The sequence below is a fragment of the Musca autumnalis genome, unplaced genomic scaffold, assembly GCF_047663935.1.
Source record: "Musca autumnalis isolate F117 unplaced genomic scaffold, ASM4766393v1 scaffold_5, whole genome shotgun sequence".
NCBI classification, from domain to species: domain Eukaryota; kingdom Metazoa; phylum Arthropoda; class Insecta; order Diptera; family Muscidae; genus Musca; species Musca autumnalis.
Window position 1 is genome coordinate 67448614 of NW_027412088.1, and position 25913 is coordinate 67474526.

The 25913-nt window shown below is 35.7% G+C and overlaps 1 protein-coding gene across 26 annotated transcripts in view; it reads right to left on the reverse strand.

The window, feature by feature from the left end:
* Nucleotides 1-25913, reverse strand: part of LOC141405841 (guanine nucleotide exchange factor DBS) — a 457151-nt gene that overhangs the window by 316892 nt on the left and 114346 nt on the right. The window contains exon 1 of one of the 26 annotated variants that reach the window (XM_073990604.1): nucleotides 10765-10789. The exons of the other annotated variants lie outside the window; for them this stretch is intronic. Coding sequence (XP_073846705.1) covers nucleotides 10765-10774 — 10 coding nt within the window. The 5' untranslated portion in view covers nucleotides 10775-10789. Of the gene's footprint in view, nucleotides 1-10764; nucleotides 10790-25913 lie in introns of those variants that run through there. 26 annotated transcript variants of the gene reach the window in all.

Genomic DNA, 25913 nt, shown 5'->3' on the forward strand with positions numbered 1-25913 from the left:
GGACATGGCTAAATCGACTCCAAAGTGTCTGAAACGAATTTTGTCCAAACATACTTGGGGTTTAAACCCGTTATTTGAGGCACATTTTTGGCCGTATCAAAGTGAATATACCCTTTTAACCTAAAGGCTGAGGGTACAAAAATACTATATATTAGTCCCGGAATGGTCCAACTCTTTCCAACTCACCAATTCTTTCTACAAATTGGGGATTTTTTAACATGATGGAGAATATTGTAACAAATCTGAAATGTTCTACACAGACATATTCTTCAGTTTTAATATTTTCCCCCAACGAATGCAGTGTTCGAATGCAATCTACCCTGCGAATGGAGGAATGAAGATCTGATCATTGGTTGTCAGTGGTTGAGTAGTGCAGTTAAAGGTGAATGGTTTTACTTTGGTTACAACTGGTCTTTGTGGTGGCGGTGGTGATGGTACTTCGTGTTTCCTCTAACACATTTTCCTCCTGAGGTACTCATCTACCATTTAAAATGCTCCACTGTTTGGGGCTTATGAATGAACATCATTTAACATGGAATTGAAATAAGACAAAAGAACGAAAAAAGCAAACAACTACCACTGATAGTGGTGGTAAAATGTTTATTGGTCTGTTTATAGTTTTTTAACCACATCTGAAGAAAACAGATTTTAATTTAACGCGTGTCTTTTTTTGTTGCTTTAACAACAAGTGCATGTATCAAATGTTTGTGGTTGAAGTTTCGTTGCTGTTATTCTTCTACGTTAGGGAAGAGCTATTGCCGTTCACCCACAACTTCTAAGTGGTGCTGGTGGTTCTTATTACTAGCAGCAATGCTGAATACTTCATAGAAAACATAGTTCCAGTTGCTTAAAAAATGACTGGCAACTCTCAGGTGTCTGTTCTGTTCTTTGTTATCTTTGGAATGAATGGCAGCAAGTGTTCTCTTGTATTTTATTGTGGATGGTGTTATTGTTCTTGTTGTTTTTTTTTCACATTAAAACATTTAATTGTTGTACAAATTGGCACGTAACTTCGGGATCCAGTTACTTCAACGACAACTGTGGTAACTGGTTGGGACGACATTCATTGCAAGGTGTCTAAGAAGTTGTTTCATTTATAGAACAACAAATATTTCTTAATAACATTTTTTGAAAAAAAAAAGAAAACAGAAAATACAGTCATGGAAAAAAGTATTAGTTGAGATTGCTAACTGAGTATGTTCGAATTTTACAGTCTCAAATTATTTGCAAAATGCAAAGAACTGTTAATTTATAAATTATTTCGTTAAAAAATTTTATCTGAGTAGTCTTTAGCGACGTCTCAATCCCCAGATGAAATTTTGCAAAAACAAAAATACTGCAATTTCCACCAAAAAGGAGATTTTATCCTCTGAGAAAACAAAGCCAAAATCGTTTGTAAAATGAAAATACCTTATATACATGTTGAAAGATTTTTAATATTACTCGTTATTTAATTTTTATATTTAATATTATTTATTATTCATAATTTATATTTTATATTATTTTATAATTTATATTTAATATTCTTTTATTTTATATGTTATAATTTATATTTTTAGATTCACTTTGGCAGTTTTGTTGAGATGTGTGTTTTATTTACTATTTGTATGTAAGTCAAGCTTAATCTCATATTTGTTGTCTTCAAATTAAAAACAAGTTTAAAGTGGGATGCAGTTAAAATTGATTACTTTGTTTGTATTGAAACAAAGAACCCTTCCCCAATTTTATGACGACTCGAGCTCAAGAATAAGTGTGACTGATGAATTCGTTTAAATGCGAATTCAACCGAAACACCTAAAAACTCTCGTAGCCGCATATGTAAATCAAATTGACAGTGGGAGTATGTAGTTAATTTTATTCTTGAGCTCGAGTCGTCATAAAAATTGGGGAAAGGTTCTTTGTTTCAATACAAAGAACTAAGAGAACTGATGAGTCCAATTGGCGTTGGACGAAACTAGTCTTCTCTGCTAAAGTAATCAATTAAGCTTAACTTACATACAAATAGTAAATAATTTATATGTACATTTTATATTTTATACCTTACATTTTATAATTTATATTTTATATTTAATTTTATATTCCATTTTATATTTATATTTTTTATATTTTATAATTTATATTTTATATATTATATTTTATAATTTATACTTTATGTTTTACATTTAATATTTTATAATATATATTTTATATTCTATTTTTATATTAATAATGGTCGTAATGGTCGTAGACCCATAATAAGTAATAAGTAATACCAAAATGAATGTCTCGACGAGCTGAGTCGATCTGGCTATGTGTGTCCGTCCGTCCGTCTGTCCATCTAAACCTTGTAATCACGCTACAGGTCGCAATTTGATCGTCACGAAATTTTCGGTGTTGATGGGGGTCCCGGAGGGGAAGAAGCCTATTGATTTTGGTGATGGTCGGATAATATTTAGGGATCGAAATGGGCAAAAAACTTATGTGGGTAAAATACAAGGTTTTTTTCCAAAGCGAATATCTCAGCTTCTGTATGGAGTATACCAAAAGCAAAACCTGACAATGAAAGTAGAAAGTATCACCTTTCTAATGATGTAAAGTAGGTTTTCATATGTGATCAAACAACGAAGATATCACAATACTCGCAAATAAAACCCAAATTTTCATTTTTGCGATTTTAATTATAATGACGAATATCACAGCTTTGGCAGGGGACTTCCCAAAAGCAAATCCTGACTATGAAAGTAGAAGATTCCATCTTTACAATGACGCAAACTAGGTCGGCGTAGGTCGTCAAATAACGGAGATATTGCAATAGTCGGTAATACATCCCTTTTTTCCACTTTTTCTGCAATCACACTACAGGTCGGAATTTTGATCGGATCATCACGAAGCTTTCTCATAGAGATAGTCAAATATAAATTTAAATATTAATTATTTTGATTCAGTTCGCCTTAAGTCATTTGGTATAAAAGCCAGATAGGTGAAAACTTTCGTATCTCCCTAAAAGAAATGTTTTCGAGTGAAAAGATGCACAGAGGTAGTGTTGTAGGGTATCACATAGTCGGCCCAGTACCGACTATAGCCTTTTCTCACTTGTTTATTTTATAATTTATATTTTATACCTTATATTTTATATTTTTCATATTATATTTTATTATTTATACTTTATATTTTGTGTTTTATAATTTATATTTTATATTACATATATTATATTTTTATTTTATACCTTATAATTTATATTTTATACTTTATATTTTATATTTCATATTTTATAATTTTTGTATTATATTTTGTATTTTATATTTTATATCTAATATTTTATACTTTATATTTTAAATTTTATAATTTATATTTTATAGTTAACATTTTATATTCTTTTATTTCATATTTTACTATTTATATTTTTTATTTTGTATATTATTATTTATATTTTGTACCTTATATTTTATATTATACTTTATACTTTATGTTTTATATTTAATATTTAAAATTTTATAATTTATATTTTATATTTAATTTTATATTTTATATTCTATTTTATAATTTATAATTTATTTTTTATACTTTATACTTTATACTTTATATTTTATAATATATATTTTATAATTTATATTTTATATATTACTAGCGGACCCGGCGAACTTCGTCTCGCTATTAAGGAATAAAATTTCATACAAAAACTCAATTTTCGATTTTTCCAATTTTCCGACTTTTCCAGAGGGATTTTCCAAAATTTTCTTCCGCAAAGACCTTCTCCTCGAAAATGCGAATAACTGACAAAAAATTTTACAGAAATCGGCCTAGCCGTTCTCATTTTATGAATTACTATACATTTTTTACACCATTTTTATATATATATAGATAGATATTTTATAATGGGTGACGTAGGGGATGGAAGATACCAAGGAACGGTCCTGACCGGTTTTAACATGGCAAAGCCCAGGATTTATCTTGGTCCCACTTTCATCTCAAGTGTACACTGACCTCCCCGTGGTGTCACCTGGGGAACTGCCTTTAACACCCGTTAAAGGTAGTGAGCTAACATGTGCCGCGCGTTCACCCATAAGAACGTTAAAAACTTGGGTTTGGGCGTCGGGTTAGTAACCCTCCCCTAGAAAAAAACAGCCTACTATGAAAAAACGAAAGAAAAGAAAAACAAACCCCTCTAAAGTTGACGAACCCCGCAAACGTTTTAAGGACCATGATCTGCGAATCTGCACCTGGAATGTTCGCACTCTCTATAGAGAAGGTGCAGTCTTCGCATTGGCAGACGTACTTAGAAAGTACAAACCCGATATTACTGCCATACAGGAAATACGATGGACTGGGAAAGATGTCACAACAACACCTAAAGGTGACGCACTGTATTATAGTGACGCACTGTATTATAGCTGCCATGACACAAAGCATGAGTTTGGTTGCGGATTTGTAGTTAGTCGGAGACTAAAACATCTGGTATCCAGCTTCACTCCAATGAATGAAAGACTCGCTGCAATTCGAATAAAAGCTAAATTCTTCAACATCAGCTTTATTTGCGCTCATGCTCCCACTGAAGAAAAGGACGAACAGACCAAAGATATATTCTACGAGCGCTTAGAAGAAACATATGACCGTTGTCCTGCCCATGACATTAAAATTGTTCTAGGCGATTTTAATGCCAAAATTGGAAAGGAGAATATCTTTGGCCCAACAGTCGGGAAATTCAGTCTCCACAGTGAAACATCTGACAATGGTATGAGGCTGATAGACTTTGCAGCTGCAAAAAACATGGTAGTTAGCAGTACCAGATTTAAGCATCTCGATATTCATAAGGGCACTTGGCTGTCTCCAGACCAAAGAACAATAAATCAAATTGATCACGTTGTGATAGATGGAAGACATTCATCGAGCGTGTTGGATGTACGATCGTTCCGAGGAGCAAACATAGATTCGGACCATTACCTCGTTGCAGCAAAGGTACGTACCCGTCTAAACGTTGCAAATAAAGCACAGACAGACACAACACGAAAGTTGGACATCGCCAAGCTGCAAACACAACAGATAGCCACAGCATATTCCACTCAACTGACCCAATTGCTTAATGATAGCGCTTCTCGTCCCGATAACATATCAGCACAATGGCAAAATATTGCCCACTCCATGCAAACAGCCGCAAAATCAGTACTTGGATACCAGAGACCTCCACCAAAGAATCCGTGGTATGACCAGGAGTGCCGTGCTGCTACCGAAGAAAAAAATGCGGCATATAGGGCTACTTTACAATCAGTAGCAACGCGTAGCGCACGAGAGAGGTATCGGGAGAAAAGGAGAGAGGAGAACGTCTTTTCCGCAGGAAAAAGAGAGAAATGGAAAAGAGGGAGTGTGAACAAATGGAGATGTACAGGAGACAGAACGAAGTCCGAAAATTCTACCAAAGAGTGAAGCATCAAACTGATGGCTTTGGTACAGGAATATCCTCCTGTAGAGATCAACAAGGTAATTTGGTAACTGATACAGATAGTGTGCTCAGGATATGGAAAGAACATTTTTCCAAACTGTTGGTATCCGATAGCAGTGACGACGGCGAAGATACCACAGATCCAATCCCAGATGATGGTATTGAATGTATACCGCCCAGCCAAGATGAGGTAAGGACAGCAATAAACCGGCTGAAGAATAATAAGGCAGCAGGAGCAGATGGCCTACCAGCCGAGCTGTTCAAAACCGGAGGCGACACGCTGATAAGGTGTATGCATCAGCTAGTTAGCACCATCTGGCAGGAAGAACGCGTACCCGACGATTGGAACGTGAGCATCCTATGTCCAGTCCACAAGAAGGGTGATAAGACTGTGTGCTCCAATTATAGGGGCATAAGTCTGCTCCCTATTGCATATAAGATAGTATCTGGCATATTGTGTGAGAGACTAAAGCCTATGGTCAATGAAATTATTGGACCCTATCTATCAGTGCGGCTTTAGACCTGGCAAATCCACCATTGACCAGATATTTACCTTGAGACAAATCCTGGAAAAGACCCAAGAAATGCAGATCGACACCTTCCATCTTTTCGTCGATTATAAAGCAGCATTCGACAGCCCTATACGTTCAAAGGTGTTCCAAGCCATGTCTGATTTTGGTATTCCTGCAAAGCTCATTCGACTTTGTAGAATGACATTAACTGAGACGAGATCCTCAGTTAAAATTGGAAAGAACCTCCCCGAAGAGTTTACTACCAAAAGAGGTTTCAGACAAGGAGACGGCCTGTCGTGTGATCTATTCAACATCCTGCTGGAAAAGGTCATACGAGACGCGAAGGTCAAAAGAAATGGAACGATATACACGAACAGCCACATGTTACTGGCTTATGCCGACGACATTGACATCATGGGTCGATCGGTAAAGGAAGTAACTGACACCTTTGCAAAAGTCGAAAGAGAATCTGCTAAAGTTGGTCTGGCAGTAAACGGCGTAAAAACCAAGTTGATGGTATCGACGCGTAATATGTCCATAAACACCGCACCATCTGTGAATGTTGGTACCTATAATTTTGAGGTAGTAAAGGACTTCGTCTACCTCGGCACCGCCATAAACACAACAAATAACATCAGTTGTGAAATACGAAGAAGAATAGTGTTGGCTAACAGATGCTACTTTGGGCTGAGTAAGCAGTTTAGGAATAAAGCCACCTCTCGCCAAACAAAAATAACACTGTACAAAAGACTGATACTACCCGTGCTAATGTATGGTTCCGAAGCATGGGTACTTGCTCAAGCAGATAAGGCAGTGCTTTGTGTGTTTGAGAGAAAAATTCTTCGAAAGATCTACGGGCCAATCTGTGTTGACGGCGAATATCGGCGTCGTATGAACATCGAGCTGTATCAACTATACAATGACATCAATATAGTTGAACGAATCGAGATACAACGATTGCGATGGCTAGGCCATGTTATAAGAATGAGTGATGATGAACCCGCTAAAAAGGCGTATAAATACGGGCCGCATGGAGGTTCTCGCAGATCTGGAAGGCCAAAGCTTCGTTGGAGCGAACAAGTGAAACGAGATATCACAAAGCTACATATCCCAGATTGGGAAAATACAGCAGCAAACAGTGAGGATTGGAGATTTTTTCTTAGTTCGGCTTATGGAATAAATGTTCTGTAAAAGGCCAGCTAAGTAAGTAAGTAATATTTTATAATTTATATTTTTATACCCTCCACCATAATATGGAGGGTACAATTAATTAATATATATTCTTGATCAGGGTAAAATTCTATGTCGATATAACCATGTCCGTCTGTCCGTCCGTACGTCTGTTGAAATCAAGATACAGCTCGCAATTTTTAAGATAGAGCTTTGTAATAGGTGTAATAGAAACTACACCTAGGATGTTTGGTATTGCAAATGGGCTATATCGGTCCACGTTTTGATATAGCCCCCATAGAACGGTACCTCCCAATTTCCGGTAATTTAAAGGTTTTAGCTTCATTATCACACCGAAATGGCTGAAATTTGGTACTTAGTCATCGTTGGGGGTATAAAACTTTCCCCTAGAATTTAGTCTGTATAGGTCCACGCCTTCATATAGGCTCCATATAACGTTACCTCCCAATTTTAGGTATTTTGATGGTTGTGGCTTCAATATTCCTCCGAAATAGCTGAAATTTGATATTCAGTCTTCATTTGGGGGTATAAAACTTTCTTCTAGAAATTTATCGGTATAGGTCCACGCCTTCATATAGCCACCATAGAACGGTACCTCCCGATTTCCGGTATTTTGAAGGTTGTGGCCCCTATATTGCTCCGAAGTGGCTGTTAGTTGGAAATTAGTCTTCATTTGGGGTATAAAACTTACCTCCAGGTCCACGCCTCCATATAGCCTCGATAGAACTGTACCTCCTCCACGGTGCTCTTGAGTCAAATTTAAATGGAAGGTGCTTACACCTGGGAAGTTTTTGCGGATTCTGGAACTTCAATGTTTATAGATGTGAAAAATAAAAAAACTAAAAAAATCATTGGAGCGCTTTTAAAATAAATAGCGATTCAAGTTGACATTTTTAGGGGTTGTTTAGGTTTTCACGATTTTGCTTAGAAACCGCAAGTCCTATCAAAATGAGTCTGAAGAAAATGTTGTAGCTATGAAAATTCTCTAAAAGATTGGCCTTTACGGTATTTTCGTAAGTTTTACCATTTTTGAGATATTGAAGTTTAAATTGGGACAATGCACTGACTGTATCGCCCCCTTATAAAACAATGTCATGAAGGGTGCGCCTTAACTAACTTTTAATGAAAACCGCTTACACAGGGAAAGTTTTTGTGAATTCTGAAACAGCAATGTTCATAGATGAGAAAAATCCAAAAACAAGAAAAAATCGCTGTACGGATTTTTAAATAAATCGCGGTCAAAATTCACATTTTTAGGTGTTTTTTAGGTTTTCACGATTTTGCTTGGAAACCGCAACTCCAATCGAAATGGAGCTAAGGAAAATGTTGTAGCTGTGAAAATTCTCTACAGGATTGACGTTTATGATTTGTTCTCAGACTGTACCATTTTTGAGACAAAGAAGCTCAGTTTACATTTTTAGGTTTTTTTGTTAGGGTTTCGCGATTTTGCTTGAATACGGCAAGTCTTATCGGCATGGGACCTGAGAAAATCTTATAGCTGTGAAAATTCTCTACAAGACTGGTTTATGTAATTTTTCCTTTGTTGTACCATTTTTTAGATATATAAGTTTAAGTAGGGAAATTGCAGTCATGACATTGTTTTATAAGGAGACGATACGGAATTGAATTTTAATTGTCCCAATTTCAACTTCTATATCTCAAAAGGTGTAAAACCTACGAAAATATCATTAAGGTCAATCTTGTAGAGAATTTTGATAGCTACAACATTTTCGTTATTTTAATTTTGATAGGACTTGCGGTTTCCAAGCAAAATCGCAAAAACATAAACAACCCCTAAAAATGTCAACTTGAATCGCGATTTATTTAAAAAGCGCTCCGGCGATTTTTTTGGTTTTTTGATTTTTCTCATCTATGAACATTGTAGTTTCAGAATCCGAAAACTTCCCAGGTGTAAGCACCTTCCATTTAAATTTGATTCAAGAGCACCGTGCCTCATTTTCGGTATTTTGAAGGTTCTGACCTTAATATTTCACTGAAATGGCTGAAATTTGGTACATAGTTTTCGTTAGGGGTATAAATGTAGTCTTCATATAACTCCCCATAGAACGGAATCTCCCGATTTTCGTAGTTCTGAAGGTTGCGAGGTCAATATCCCACCGAAAGACTGACATTTGGTATTTAGTCTGCCATGGGATTATAAAATATTTCAGAAGAGAATTATCAGTATAGGTCCACGTCTCCCAATATCCCCCATAGAAGCGTACCTCTTAATTTTCGGTATTTTGAAGGTTTCAGCCACATTGTCTTACCGAAATATCGAAAATATGAAATATTCTTCTTTGAGTCTAAAAACTTTCCGTCAGAATTTGGACGTATAGATCAGTGTTAATCACCACTGGGCACGCGAGCCGTGTCTGTGTGAACACACACAATCTCAATTGTGGTGAGTTTGAACGTTGCTCTCACCACCGATCATCTTCTTTGTTTTAGCAATGAACTAACGCACACGATGTTTATCTAGAGCAGTGTTAATCACCACTGGGCTCGCGAGCCGTGTCTGTTGCTGGTGAACACTGATCTAAGCTCTGTTCCAGAACTATAAAGTTTTTACAATTTTTACCACTTTTACACATTTTGCGTTCCCGTACACAAAATTTATATGAAAATCGTTTACGACTTTTACAACTTTTACCACATTATTAAGTACGGGAACAGGCCACTAGAGAGGGATAAATAATCTCGTGTGTGTGCCCAAACGCAGCGGTTGAATTTGTTGTTGCTGGTGAACACTGGTATAGATCGACGCTTTGATATAGCCCACGTAGAATGGTACCTCCCTTATTTCGGTATTTTGAAGGTTAGGCACTTTGTTTTACCGAAATTGCTGAAATTTGGTATTTAGTCTTCTTCATTAACAAAAGGAAACTAATTGTTCCATTTTACTTCAATACAACTCGTAGTGGAGGGTATTACAAGTTCGGTCCGGCCGAACGTAACGCCGTTCTTACGAGTACTTGTTTAATTTATATTTAATATTTTATATTCATTTATTTTATAATTTATATTTAATATTCTCTTATTTTATAATTTATATTTTATATTTTTATTTTATAATTTATATTTTATATTTTTATTTTATAATTTATATTTTACATTTCATATTTTATATTTTTCAATGTTTTATATTATGTTATATTCCATGTTCCGGAGCTATGCGTTATTTCAACAGACGGACGGGTATATTATGTATTTCACTGTTACGTTTTGCGGTCGAAAATGATTATTTCAATAACTTATATACAAACTACCCTTCTAGTATGCGGTGTGGGTTTAAAAAAAATTCTTTAAAATCGTATATTAATCTATGAATATTGTAGTTTCAGAATCCTCAAAAACTTCCCAGGTGTAAGCACCCTTCATGTAAAGTTAGTTCAGGCGCACCGTGTAGAGTGAAGCCTACTGTTTTGCACAAATGTTGATCCAAATAATTTTTTCAAACTTTCATCATTCCTCTGGCCTTTTGGTGTGACCTTTAAAGATTGTTCATATTGAAAATTGTCGGTTGTTAATGAAATTTTTATCTTCATAATTTTTGCAATGTTTTTATTTTTTATTTGTGTTTCACGATTTGTTTTGTTATTGTTTTTTTGTTCTGTGGCATTTCTAATGCTAATATATAATTACAGCATGACATTAGCAGCTATTTCCGAATTGTTTACAACTCATATTCACATGACGATGCTAAAATCATGACGATGACGCTATTTTGTGCTACTATTGTTGGATGCAGTGGATTGATGAAGGTGGTGGCGTTGTATGTTCACACAATATTAGAAACAATTAGACAAGGTATTTAATAGCATTCCAAAATGTCTAAAAGCCGCAGATCACATAACACAAAGTCATGTGTTCCTGGAAGTAGTGTGTGATGTACGTTACATTTTTTTTTTACCTCAATGACCGCACCGCTCCCGGCGAAAAGTTCTAATAATTTATTAGAAAAATGTTATAATTCTATTGATTGAATAGGAACTTTACTATCTTCGTAAGTCTTACAATTTCAAATTCCAAAACCCGGGCATACAGTGTGTGTGCAAGGCTAGTGTGCACCACTGTGGCGCCCAAAGTTTGTCCAATCATTGTGCCACTGAACCCAATTAGGAATCCACTGCCGCAACAATTGAAGTAGAGTATGTCAATAATTGTAACTTAAAACTGGTCCACACTTTACAAATGTGGGCTACGACGCTCTATCGGCGGCAATATGTCAACAATGATGATGATTGTTTATATGTAACATTTATCTTAAATATTAAATAAATTATTAAATTCTAGATTGCAATAAAAATAAAATATTAACGCCTCATATTGTTTTTCCAGGGAACCCCACCACCATGATTGGTGTTGATTTCAAAGCTTGTTAAAAGTAGAATTGTGTTAAAAAAGCAACGACATCTCATGTCAAAAAATTAGATAAAAATGTCGAGAGTGGCCTTGACAAAACACAAAAGCGAACAGCAAAACTCTATTCAAATGTAATTGCGTGTGTCGGTTGTAGTTTGAATAGAAAAAATATCACATTTTGTTTATACATAAAATTTGTATACAAAAATGGAAATTATATATAACTTTTTTCACATGAGTTGAATTGTCACAAAGAAACAGCAAACAAACATTTGTCGCATAGGCGTGTAATTATGTATGTGTGTTTGTAAGCATGTGTGTAATTATTCCTCTCATTATAATTTAGATTTGCAAATTATGGAAATGCAAACATTGTGTGAAGAGGTTATGTCAAGAGTTTATACATACAAACATTCATATGTACACTAGCGGTCATCTGAATAGGTTTGATTTTTTTTCTTTTTATATGTTAAGGTATCTTCTGATGTGTTCGTATTACAGATCCATACTATTTAGTTTTTGAGAGTCCTATACTATGCCAACATTCCCGAGAAAAAACTTGACGGTGTTGCCATATTTTCGGAAAATATCCCAATTATAATAAAAAATGTACAAAAAAGTGTCAAATTTTTGCGATCATCAGAATAGGTTTGAATCAAAAAAAATTTAAAAATTGTACTACCCAAGCAAATATTGCGCAGTTTTTTGGTTTAGTTTAGTAAAATGGAACATTCTGATAAATCCTACAACAAATTTGACCCGCTTTATTTGGAACGTAAGTTCAATTCTCAACATGGAAAAGTTACCAAGAACTTTCAGATAAAATCAAGAAATATTCAAACAAAAACGTTTTATAAACTTGCTTTAAGTGACTTTATGATTTCGTTAGATCTCTTCTGAGGTTTGAAAATTGTCTGAAAGCAAATACCAAGTGTAGCCATATTATTAGGATAGATAAAATAGAAAGGTAACTGAAAATAGTTGGTATTTTAGTTCAAGTTTCATTTTTTAACTATCCTTGCAGTACATATTTAAGTATTATCATGCTCACAAATCCACCATAGTTGACCACATGTATCATAAATGCTCGAAAATTGGTCTGGAAGAATGTTTCATCGACGACAATAAACTAGAAAATTGTAATTCAAATTTAAGTCAAGGGGACATGATATCACCGACTTTTATAGTGCTGTATAACCTCAGTAGTCCATTCTTTTGTACTTATTCGTGTTTGTTTTATGACTTGTGAACAGAAAAAAACTTTTTGACCTGACTATATAGGTATTACAGCACTATAAAAGTCGGTGATATCATGTCCCCTTGACTTAAATTTGAATTACAATTTTCTACTTTATTGTCGTCGATGAAACATTCTTCCAGACCAATTTTCGAGCATTTATGATACATGTGGTCAACTATGGTGGATTTGTGAGCATGATAATACTTAAATATGTACTGCAAGGATAGTTAAAAAATGAAACTTGAACTAAAATACCAACTATTTTCAGTTACCTTTCTATTTTATCTATCCTAATAATATGGCTACACTTGGTATTTGCTTTCAGACAATTTTCAAACCTCAGAAGAGATCTAACGAAATCATAAAGTCACTTAAAGCAAGTTTATAAAACGTTTTTGTTTGAATATTTCTTGATTTTATCTGAAAGTTCTTGGTAACTTTTCCATGTTGAGAATTGAACTTACGTTCCAAATAAAGCGGGTCAAATTTGTTGTAGGATTTATCAGAATGTTCCATTTTACTAAACTAAACCAAAAAACTGCGCAATATTTGCTTGGGTAGTACAATTTTTAAATTTTTTTTGATTCAAACCTATTCTGATGATCGCAAAAATTTGACACTTTTTTGTACATTTTTTATTATAATTGGGATATTTTCCGAAAATATGGCAACACCGTCAAGTTTTTTCTTGGGAATGTAGGCATAGTATAGGACTCTCAAAAACTAAATAGTATGGATCTGTAATACGAACACATCAGAAGATACCTTAACATATAAAAAGAAAAAAAATCAAACCTATTCAGATGACCGCTAGTGTATGTATGTACTTAGCTCCTTTGTAACAACAACAACATTTGCAAATAGTGTCAGTAGATCGTGTAAATAATGCCCTCTAGCGCCATGAAATAATTATTTTAATTTGTTTATTATTTCTTATATGGCGTTGTTGAGAAGAGATCTTGTTTAGTTTTTGTCGGCTTTGTTGTCGGTGTGCTATGCAAATTTGTAGAATATTTTGCTTTAGGTTTTTGTTACAGCATTGAAAAACAAAAGATTGTTTTGAAAGGTTTTACGAAATATTTTTTTCGTTTATTTTAATTCACATCTCTGACATGGTACTAAGCCATTGAAATCTAATATTTTTAAAATTTTGTAATGTTTTAAGAAAAGAAGGTCTTAGAAACTGTTTCTCACATCAAATTACTTTGCGAAGACGTCAAATGAAATATTGTAAAAGTTAACAGTAAACAAGTAAGAACGGCGTTAAGTTCGGCCAGGTCGAACTTGTTATACCCTCAACCACGAGTTGTATTGAAGTAAAACTTAACAATTAGTTTCCTTTCGTTTATGAAGAAGATTAAATACCAACTTTTAGCAAGTTCGGTAAAACAAAATGTGGCTAACCTTTAAAATACCGAAATTTGGGAGTGGGCTATATCATCAAAACGTCGATCTGTACCTGTAAATTTCTGGCGCAAAGTTTTTAGACTCAAAGAAGACTAAATACCAAATTTCCGCTTCTATGGGGGATATAGGAACCCGCGGACCTATACTGATAATTCTCTTCTGGAATATTTTATAACCCCATGGAAGACAAAATAACAATTTTCACCCTTTCAGTGGGATATTGACGCCACAACCTTCAGAATTACGAAAATCGGAAGGTACCGTTCTTTGGGAGCTATATCGAAACGTAGACATATACCGACGAATTTCATATGAAACGTTTTTTGCCCCAAATGAAGACTACCAAATTTCATCCATTTCGGTGGATTATTGTGACCACAACCTTCAAAATACCGAAAATCGGGAAATACCGTTCTATGTGGGCTATATGAAGGCGTGGACCTATACCAATAAATTTATGGGAGAAAGTTTTATACCCCCAACGAAGACAAAGTACAAAATTCCAGCCATTTTAGATTAATATTGAGACCATAACCTTCAAAACACCGACAATAGGGAGGTACGGTTCTATAGGGCCTATATGAAGGCATGGACCTATACCTACAAACTGCATACGGAAAGTTTTATACCCCACATGAAAACCAAATACCAAATTTCAGCCATTTCGGAGGAATATTGAGACCACAACCTTCAAAATACCGAAAATCGGGAGGTACCTTCCTATAGGGGCAATATGAAGGTGGGGACCTATACCGACAAGTTTCATATGGAAAGTTTAATACCCCAAATGAAGACCAAATACCAAATTTCAGGCATTTCGATGGATTATTGTGGCCACAACCTTCAAAATACCGAAAATCGGGAGGTACCGTTCTATGGGGGCTATATGAAGGCGTTGACCTATACCGACAAATTTCATATAGAACGTTTAATACCCCAAGTGAAGACCAAATAAAATTTCAGCCATTTCGGTGGATTATTGTGACCACAACCTTCAAAATACCGAAAATCGGGAGGTACCGTTCTATGGGGGCTATATGAAAGTGTGGATCTATACCGAAAAATTTCTGTGGTATAGTTTTATACCCATATCGAGACTAAGTACAAAATTTCAGTCGTTTCGGTGTGATAATGACGTTAAAACCTTCAACATATCGAAAATCTGGTGGCACCGTTCTATGGGGGCTATATGAAGGCGTGGACCTATACCGACAAATTGCATATGGAACCATTAATACCCCAAGTGAGGACCAAATTTCAGCCATTTCGGTGGATTATTGTGGCCACAACCATCGAAATACCGAAAATCGGGAGGTAATGTTATATGGCGGCTATATATGAAGGTGTGGACCTATACCTACAATTTTCTGGGGGTATGTTATATACCCACTTCGAAGACTAAGTACAAAATTTCAGTCGTTTCGGTGTGGTAATGAGGCTAAAACCTTCAAAATATCGAAAATCTGGTGGTACCGTTCTATGGGGTCTATATGAAGGCGTGGACCTATACCGACAAATTTCATATGGAACGTTTTGTACCCCAAATGAAGATCTAACACCAAATTTCAGCCATTTCGGTGGAATTTTGAGGCCACAACCTTCAAAATACCGGAAATAGGGAGGTACCGTTCTATGGGGGCTATACTAAGGCGTGGACCTACACCGACAAGGGAAAGTTTTGTACCCCCAGCGAAGAATAAATACCAAATTTCAGCCATTTCTGGGGAATATTGTGGCTACAACCTTCAAAATACCGAAAATCGGTAGGTACCGTTCTATAGGCGTGGACCTATACCGACAAATTTCTGGGGGAAAGAGTTTATTCCGTAGAACACGCAAAGGTCTTCTTCCGCATAAGAGCAGAAGATCTTTTTCGCAGAAGACCAGAAGGCTGTCTTCCGAAGGATATAGAGACCTTTTTCCATAGAAGACCGAAGGTCTACTTTCATAAAATATCGCAAGGTCCTCTTCCGTAGAAGACCAAAAGGGCTTCTTCCGAAGACGATCAGGAAGTCGAAGATCTACTTCCGTAGAAGAACACAAGTTCTTCTTCCATAGAAGACTACAATATCTTCTTCCGTAGAAGACCACAAGGTCTTCATCCACAGAGGGCTACAAGGTCTACTTACGTAGAATACCAGAAGGTCTTTTTCCGTAGTTGACAACAAGGTCTTCTTCGGTAGAAGACAACAAGATATTCTTCTGTTGAATACCAGAAGATCATCTGCCATAGGAGACCGCAATGTCTTCTTCTACAGAAGACTATTAGGTCTTCTATAGAAGACCATTAGATCTACTTCCATAGAAAATCTCACGGTCTTCTTCTATAGAAGATCAGAAGGTCTTCTTCCGTAGAAGATCAGAGGGTCTCTTTCTGTAGAAGTCTACAATGTCTTCTTAGACAGAAGGCAACAAGGTCTTCTTGCGTAGATGACCTCAAGGCCTTCTTGGTTAAAAGAAAACAGGTTCATCTTCCGTAGAAGACCAAAAACTCTTCTTTAGTAGAAGACCAGAAGGTCTAATTTCATATATCACAATGTCATCTTCTACAGAAGACAACAAGGTCGGTCTTCTATATGTCTACTTCTGTAAAAGACCACAACGTCTTCCTCCATTGAAGACCACAAGGTTTTCTACCTGAAACACTTTTTCCGTAGAAAACTCGAAAATCTTCTTCCGTAGAAGACCGAAAGGGTTTCTTCCAAAGAAGACCAGAAGGTCTTCTTCTGTAGAAGACCCGAAGGTCTACTTCTGTAGAAGACCACAAAGTCTTCCTCCATTGAAGACCACAAGGTTTTCTACCAGACACACTTTGTCCGTAGAAAACCCGAAAATCTTCTTCCGTAGAAGACCGAAAGGTTTTCTTCCAAAGAAGACCAGAAGGTCTTCTTCAGTAGAAGTCCCGAAGGTCTACTTCTGAAGAAGACCACAAAGTTATCCTCCATTGAAGACCACAAGGTCTTTTTCCGTAGGAGACCAGAAGGTTTTCTTTCGTAGAAGACCACAACATCTTCTTACATAAAAGACCACAAAGTTTTCATCCATAAGGGGCTACTAGGTCTTCTTCCATAGAAGAAAACAAAGTCCTGATTTATAGGAGACCACAAGGTTCGGAACGTCAACTTAGGGTACCGTTATATGGGGATTTTTTCATAAGATTAAAAATTAACACGATAATTCATAGCCCTTTTGAGATTTTTCTCTTCTGGCCAAATACTATCAACTCCAGCAAAAAGGGGCACACGTGCCCTTGATGAGAATAACAGCAGATCAACCACCATTCAGTCTTCGTTCAGAAGTCAAAGAAGACGGTTCTGATGTCGCTTGTTTCAATGATTTTTAATTTTAGCAATGCATTAACCCACACGCTGTTTGTGGAGAGAGCGAGAGAGAGAGAGAGTCGTATGCGTGAGACCGCAAACAATGCGTTTGTGTTAGTGCCGATACCTGATTTAGGGCATCCCATATCAAATCGGTTCGGAACATGGACTTGGGGATGTACCGTTATATGGGTGCTATTTTAAACTACATACATATATACCTATATTGAAAATCTTCTGCATAATAAAATGCAAATCGTTTGGGAAATGCGTCAAGATCCTCAAAATAGGTAAAATCAGGAGGAACTTTTATATGGACACTACTCCGAAACATGGACCTACATTGACAATTTACTGCGAAAATATGTTCTACAATCTGAAAACCGAAGATGCCAAATTGGAGCCTAATTTATTGGAAAATATGGCCTCGAAATATCAAAAACAAGGGGTCACTTATATATGAGGGCTATACCAAAACGTGGACTTATATTGGTAATTTTTTGCATATTTGTATGGTTTACATTTGCTAAGAACATAAAATCAGAAAATCAGAGTATACCCTTATATGAGGGCTATACCAAAAAAATTTACCGACATGGCCCATTTTTTGTAACAATGACTTTATATATAATCCAAAGGCCTCTTACAATTTTTTACAAGCTTTATCTTTAATTTTATGACATAATATTGGGATTTGATCAAGGTTTTCTTCCACAGAAGCCCAATAGGGCATATTTTTTAGAAGACCGCAATTTCTACTTCTATACAAGGTATGTTTCACTATAAAAAACGTCATGTCTTCTTCTTTGAAGACCTTATGGTAATAATCTCATATAATAAATTGATATTCTATTTTCCAGTATCACCTACATAAATCTCTTTCCTCTCTCGACGTTTTCAAATCAGCATCTATCACCATCACGTTATTTTATTGTAACAAATTTGTTCATCAAATGCCAAACAATGGAATTCTTTTCACATGCACTATGGGCACGTTTCTTTTATTTAAAATCAATGGGGAATTCGGGTATTCTCATGGCGGAGCCCATAAAGAAATTTGTAATACCGTTTATATGGATGTGGTCAAAAAGAAAGCATTGATGGATGGTTGATAGATGATTGGATAGATGGTGGCTAATTGTTATCAATTAACAATGAAACCAACTCAATTCATCAAAAAATCACGTAGTTTTGTTTACATTTTTTTCTCTTTTTATGAACTATCATCAGAGAAAGGGAAATAAAAATAAAAACGTGTAGTAGAAAAATAAACGAAATGAAGAAAGCAAAACAAAAAGAATATAGAATGCGGAAACCTATTTATCAAATACACCTGATATAGTGGCAATGAAGAAAGAACACAATAAAAATCTGTGCAAGAAAACTATCGAAATTGGATCAAATCAACATAAAAAAGAAATAAACAAATTTGTTTTTATAAGTTGAAACTGTTGATGATTTTTCTATTTACAAAAAAAAGTTTTGAGTAGCAAAAATCGTTTAACAACATTTCACTAAAAATCGTTCGTATCGAGTTATGTATTGATTTGAATTATGGAGTTATAATTCTAAATCTGTAGGTGAGAAATAGTTGCAAACTGGCAATTATGTTATTTATAATATTGCCTAGTGTAAATCTATTGAAGAAACAATTAAAACCAGTAACTCGGGCGGGGCCGACTATATAATACCCTACACCACTGTGAATATGTAAAATATATATATGGGAGTTAAATCCAAATCAGAACAGATTTTGATATAATTTTTCACATTTGTAGACCAAATTCCGTCACATAGTCCAAATTTCATCAAAATTGGACATATATAGCGTGTTTCGTGCATCAAATACCTCAAATCGGTCGAAAATATATATGGGAGCTATATCCAAATCTGAGCCGATTTCGATATAATTTGCCACAGTTGTTTCTAGACTAACCACCGTCACACATTCCAAATTTCATTGAAATCGGACAAATATAGCCTGTTTCGTGCATGAAATACCTCAAATCTGCCTAAAATATATATGAGAGCTATATCCAAATGTGAACCGATTTCGATGTAATTTGGCACACTTATTTCTAGGCCAAATCCCGGCAAACATTCCAAATTTAATTGAAATCCGACATATTTAGCGTGTTTCGTGCACCAAATGCCTAAAATTGGGCGAAAATATATATGGGGGCTATATCCAAATCTGAACCGATTTCTATATAATTTGGCACACTTATTTCTAGACTAAATTCCGTCGCACATTCCAAATTTCATTGAAATCGGACATATATAGAGTGTGTCGTGTACGAAATGCCTTAAATCGGGCGAAGATATACAGCTGTGTTCAAAATAATAGGAGTGCTCATTCACACCAAGGGAATGGTCGAATAAACATGGTTAAACTTACGCATTTTGGTTTATTTTGAATTTGTTTAACATTGTTGACATCCCAATAGTTAATTCATAAGCAGAAATGTGGCAATATGTTTTAAATTATTTACTGTTTACACAAACATTATAAATCGCCTTAAAATTTGTTGTTCAAAAAAATAGGAGTGCGGAAGAAAAAGGGCAATAAAAATATTTTTAGTTTAGTTTAAGATCAAAATTGTCTATATTTTAGTTGATAGTAGTGAATCAAATAGATTTTATGAGATTTGATGGCTGTTGGAAAACAAAAGTTCTTTTGGAGGTAGCCTAAAAACAGGTGATTGTCCTTGCAGCGATTTTTTCCATAAATTGAGCACCTATTGGGTAACTCAATGGATTTTGTAGACAGAACTTTAGTGATTAGAGTTTTTTGATGTTCTGGCTGTTATCTCGAACAATATATAATGATCGGTATCCCAGAAATTTGTGTATTTTGATCCTTGAGTTAAGGTAAAGCCGGTTTCCATTACCACTTTAGGTAAGGATAGGCTAAAAATGCGTATCTATAAGGCATTAATTTCCGGATCAAGTGATATTTTGAGGTCCTTAGCATCTTAACTGCACGCAGAATTCATTATATGGTTCATTTTTGAATAATTGGATGATTTGCACATATGAGACATTTTTCAAAACGCTTTGTTGAGAAGGAAACTTTAAAGACAAACTTTTGAAGTTGGCCTAAGATTATTTTAATTAGGTTTTGCATCGTATAATAAACAGTTTTCTAATGAAACTAACCTAAATGAAGTATTTTTGAGTGAAAAACGTAAGTTTATATTGAAAAATATATTACGGCGCATACCAACCATAGTGCAATCCCAGCCTGCCTCTCACTAAATGGGTAAAAGTACATTTCAACCGTTCACGTTTTAAACATTTTTTGAATAGAAGCGAAACTGGTTGCATACACAAGGTTAGCATCCTAAGGACTTTTAAATATTATTTGGTTTGGGGAATAATTTCCTTATAGATACGCTTTTTTGGCCGATCCTTGCCTTAAGGGCTAATGTAAACTGTCTTAAACTTGGCTCAAGGATCAAAATACACAAATTTATGGGATACCAATCATTATATATTTTTAGAGATAACATCCATAGCATCAAACAAATCTAATCGTTAAAGCTTTTGTCTACAAAATCCATTGAGTTGCCCAATAAGTGCACAATTTATGGGAAAAATGTCTGCAAGGACAATCGCCTGTTTTTTGGCTACCTCCAAAGGACTTTTGTTTTCAAACAGCAATGAAATCTGATAAAATTTATTGGATTTACTACTGTTAACTAAAATATTGACAATTTTGATCCTAAACTCAACTAAATCTATTTTTATCGTCCTTTTTCTTCCACACTCCTATTTTTTTGAACAAAAACTTTAAACACGATTTATAATGTTGGTGTAAACAACAGTAAATAATTTAAAACAGATTCCCACATTTCTGCTGATGAATTAATTGTTGGGATCTCAACAATGTTAAACAAATTCAAAATAAACCAAAATGGGTAAGTTTAACCATATTTTTTGACAATTTTCTTTTTTTGTATGGGCGCTCCTATTATTTTGAACGCAACTGTATATGGGGGCTATATCCAAATCTGAACCGATTTTTACCAAAATAAATAGCGTACGTCCTTTGACCAAAAAAAGTATCTTCCCCCATTTTCATGCGAATCGGATAATAAATGCGACCTGTACTTTGTTTACAAAAATACATGGACAGACGGACAGATGGACATGCGTAAATCGACTTAGAAAGTGATTCTATGCATATCCCTAAAAGGAACTATGGGTCTATCTCGTTTCCTTTTGCATGTTACAAACGAATGCACAAAGTCATAATACCCCTTACCACAAGGTGGTGGTGTAGGGTATAAAAATCATAAACTACAATTTCATTTGCTTGAGGTTCCACTGTATTCACTTGTTCTTGTGATAAAATCGACGATATATGCTTAAGAAATAAGTAAATAACAAGAAAATCATTATGGAGATTTTGTTGATCATAATTATCATGTTTTTGTTTACAAGAACCATGTGCTCATCTTATGGAGATCAGCAACAGACAGAGAAAGCGCAAACAATTCATGCTTCAATTAAACTTCCGCCGCACTTGAAATTAGAAAACAAAACGTAATTTGATAATAATAAAAATAAAAATGTAAATCTAATTAAGATTTTTACACTTAGATTTGATTATCATTACTCTGTGGCGACACCTCAAAGAAGTTAAGATTTTCCTCATAAAAAAAAAATACGAAAGAAAGAAAATCTGTACTCCTTAATTTGCAAAAATGTTGGATATATTTTTAGAAGGTCGTCACTGAAATATAAAGCACACCTTTTACAAAAAATATTTTGATATCTGAAATAAAGAATAATATGGCGTTTTTGTCTATTTTTAATATTTTCATCAATATTTCTCAATATTCAATTATTAATTTACTTAATGCAATTAAGTTTCATTTATAGAACGTTCTTATCTTATTTCGTTACACTTGATTATCCCCTCCACATCATTTTTTTAGAATGAATTTTATTGTTTTCATCATCTCCTTCTCTGTGGGGTCTCTTGCACTATCATTCAACGGCACCGTTCCCCCATAGCAAAACATATCTTCTGTTGGTGGTGTTGGGAGATAACAGAAATATTTTGGGGGAAATTCTGATTTTTATCTTATCTTTGGAAAAATAACGGTATATACACAAAAAGTAGGAGATAATTTGGTCAAATATTGTAAAATACAAACATACATACGACAACATCACAACGTACCTCAATTTACATTCCCATGAAATGGATTATCGTTTCATGTTAAATAAAAATTTCAATCGAGTTTTTCTAACAAAAAAAACTTTTTAGGTTACAGTTACATTTGAATGAAGTAGCTGCATTTAATAGACATGACACTTGCTCTTTACAATTATCAGGTTATAAGTTCCTCCCAACTGAATCTTGGCTTTCGTAATATTTTGTCCAAGCTTAGTTTAAGTTTGAAGATAAATCACATCGGTTCCTCCACAACACTTTTAAACTAATCCACATTTTTTTCGACAAATCTGAAAAGAACCTAAGTACATTTGATCTGTCCGTAAATGAAAGTTTAAGTTCACATAGGCTTATGGTATACCTCTGTTGCAAAGTCGATTGATAGTTTTTTACTTGTTTTTTTTTTTTTTTTTTAAGATTAGATAAGATCTTACATATACGTGATTCGATTTAAAAAATCTCAAGCACAAAATGATTTTACATTCACATTCAAAATGCCTGATGAGCTGAATTAAACCACCAGCGAAACGATCGTAGCATATTGGTTGGGTGTGTGGGACTTCGCTAGAATTCACTTTTTCAATACACACTCATTAGGTCATGTTAGATCAATTAATTCAAAAAATTAAAAACGATTTTTTTGGAAGTAAAACAGGGTCCCTCTTTCATCTCAAGTGGACGCTGACCTCCCCGTAGTGTTACCTGGAGTAGCTGCCTTTAACACCCGTTAAAGGTAGTGAGCTAAAATGTGCCGGGCGTTCACCCATAAGAACGTTAAAAACTTGGGTTTGGGCGCCGGGTTAGTAACCCTCCCCTATAACAAAGCAGCCTACTATGAAAAAACGAAAGAAAAAAAAAACAAATCGCTCTAAATTTGACGACCCCCGCAAACGTTTTAAGGGCCATGATCTGCGAATCTGCACCTGGAATGTTTACACTCTTTATATAGAATATGCAGTTTACGCATTGGCAGATTTACTTGAAAAGTACAAGGCCTACATTACTGCCAAACAGGAAATACGATGGATTGGGAAAGGCGTCATAACAAAACCTAAAAGTGACGCACTGTATTATAGCTGCCATGAGATAAAGCATGAGTTTGGTTGCGGATTTGTAGTAACATCTGGTCTCCAGCTTCACCCCAGTGAATGAAAGACTCGCTGCAATTCGATTAAAAGGAAAATTCTTCAACATCTGCTTTATTTGCGCTCATGCTCCCACTGAAGAAAAGAACGAACAGACCAAAGATATATTTTACGAGCGCTTAGAAGAAACTTATGACCGTTGCCCTGCCCATGACATTAAAATTATACTAGGCGATTTTAATGCCAAAATTGGAAAGGAAAATATCTTTGGCCCAACAGTCGAGAAATTCAGTCTCCACAGCGAACCATGTGACAATGGTATGAGGCTGATAGACTTTGCAGCTGCAAGAAACATGGTAGTTAGCAGTACCAGATTTAAGCATCTCGATATTCATAAGGGCACCTGGCTGTCGCCAGATTAAAGAACAAGAAATCAAATTGATCACGTTGTGATAAATGGAAGACATTCATCGAGCGTGTTGGATGTACGATCGTTTCGAGGAGCAAACATAGATTCGGGCCAGTACCTTGTTGCAGCAAAGGTACGTACCCGTCTTAACGTTGCAAATAAAGCACGAACAGATACAACGCCGAAGTTGGACATCGGTAAGCTGCAAACACAACAGATAGCCACAGCATATTCCACTCAATTAGCCCAATTGCTTAATCAAAGCACTCCTCGTCCCGATAACATATCAGCACAATGGCAAAATATTGCCCACTCCATGCAAACAGTCGCAAAATCCATACTTGGATACCAAAGACCTCCACCAAGGAATCCATGGTATGACCAGGAGTGTCGTGCTGCTACCGAAGAGAAAAATGCGACATATACGGCTACTCTACAATCAGTAGCAACGCGTAGCGCACGAGAGAGGTATCGGGAGAAAAGGAGAGAGGTGAAACGTCTTTTGCGCAGGAAAAAGAGAGAAATGGAAAGACGGGAGTGTGAAAAATCGAGATGTGCAGGAGCCAGAATGGAGTCCGAAAGTTCTACCAAAGAGTGAAACATCAAACTGATGGCTTTGGTACAGGCACATCCTCCTGTAGAGACCAGCAAGGTAATTTGGTAACTGATACAGATAGTGTGCTCAGGATATGGAAAGAACATTTCCCCAAACTGTTGGTATCCGATAGAAGCGAAGACGGCGAAGATACCACAGATCTAATCCCAGAAGATGGTATTGAATGTATACCGCCTAGCCAAGATGAGGTAAAAACAGCAATAGGTCGGCTGAAGAATAATAAGGCAGCAGGAGCCGATGGCTTACCAGCCGAGCTGTTCAAAATCGGAGGCGACACGCTGATAAGGTGTATTCATCAGCTAGTTAGCACCACCTGGCTGGATATAGATAGATAGTGTCAGGGATAATGTGCAAACGACTAAAGCCTATGGTCAATGAAATAATTGGGCCATACCAATGCTGCTTTAGACCTGGCAAATCCTCCATTTACCAGATATTAACCCTGCGGCAAATACTGGAGAAGACCCAAGAGATGCAGATCGACACTTACCACCTTTTTGTTGATTACAAAGCAGCCTTCGACAGCCCCCTACGTTCAAAGGTATTCCAAGTCATGTCTGAATATGGTATCCCTGCAAAGCTCATCCGGCTTTGTAGAATTTCATTAACTGATAGTCGATCGTCAGTTAAAATAGGAAAGAGCCTCTCCGAAGAAATTTGTGCCAAAAGAGGTTTCAGGCAAGGAGACAGCCTTTCGCGTGATCTTTTGAACATTCTTCTGGAAACGGTTATACGACATGCGAATGTGAAAAGAAGTGGCACAATATATAAAAACAGCCATATGTTATTTGCTAATGCCGATGACATTGACCTCATAGGTCGATCGGTAAAGGAAGTAACTGATACCTTTGAAAAAGTCGAAAGGGAATCTGCTAAAGTGGGTCTGGCGGTGGGTTGAGGTAGTAAGGGACTTCGTCTACCTCGGCACCGCCGTAAACACAACGAACAACAACAGTTGTGAAATACGAAGAAGAATAGTGTTGGCCAACAGATGCTACTTCGGGCTGAGTAAGCAGTTTAGGAATAAAGCCACATCTCGTCAAACACAAACAACGCTTTACAAAATACTGATACTACCCGTGCTGATGTATGGTTCAGAAGCCTGGGTACTTGCGCAAGCAGACAAAGCAGAGCTTGGTGTGTTTGAGAGAAAAATTCTTCGAAAGA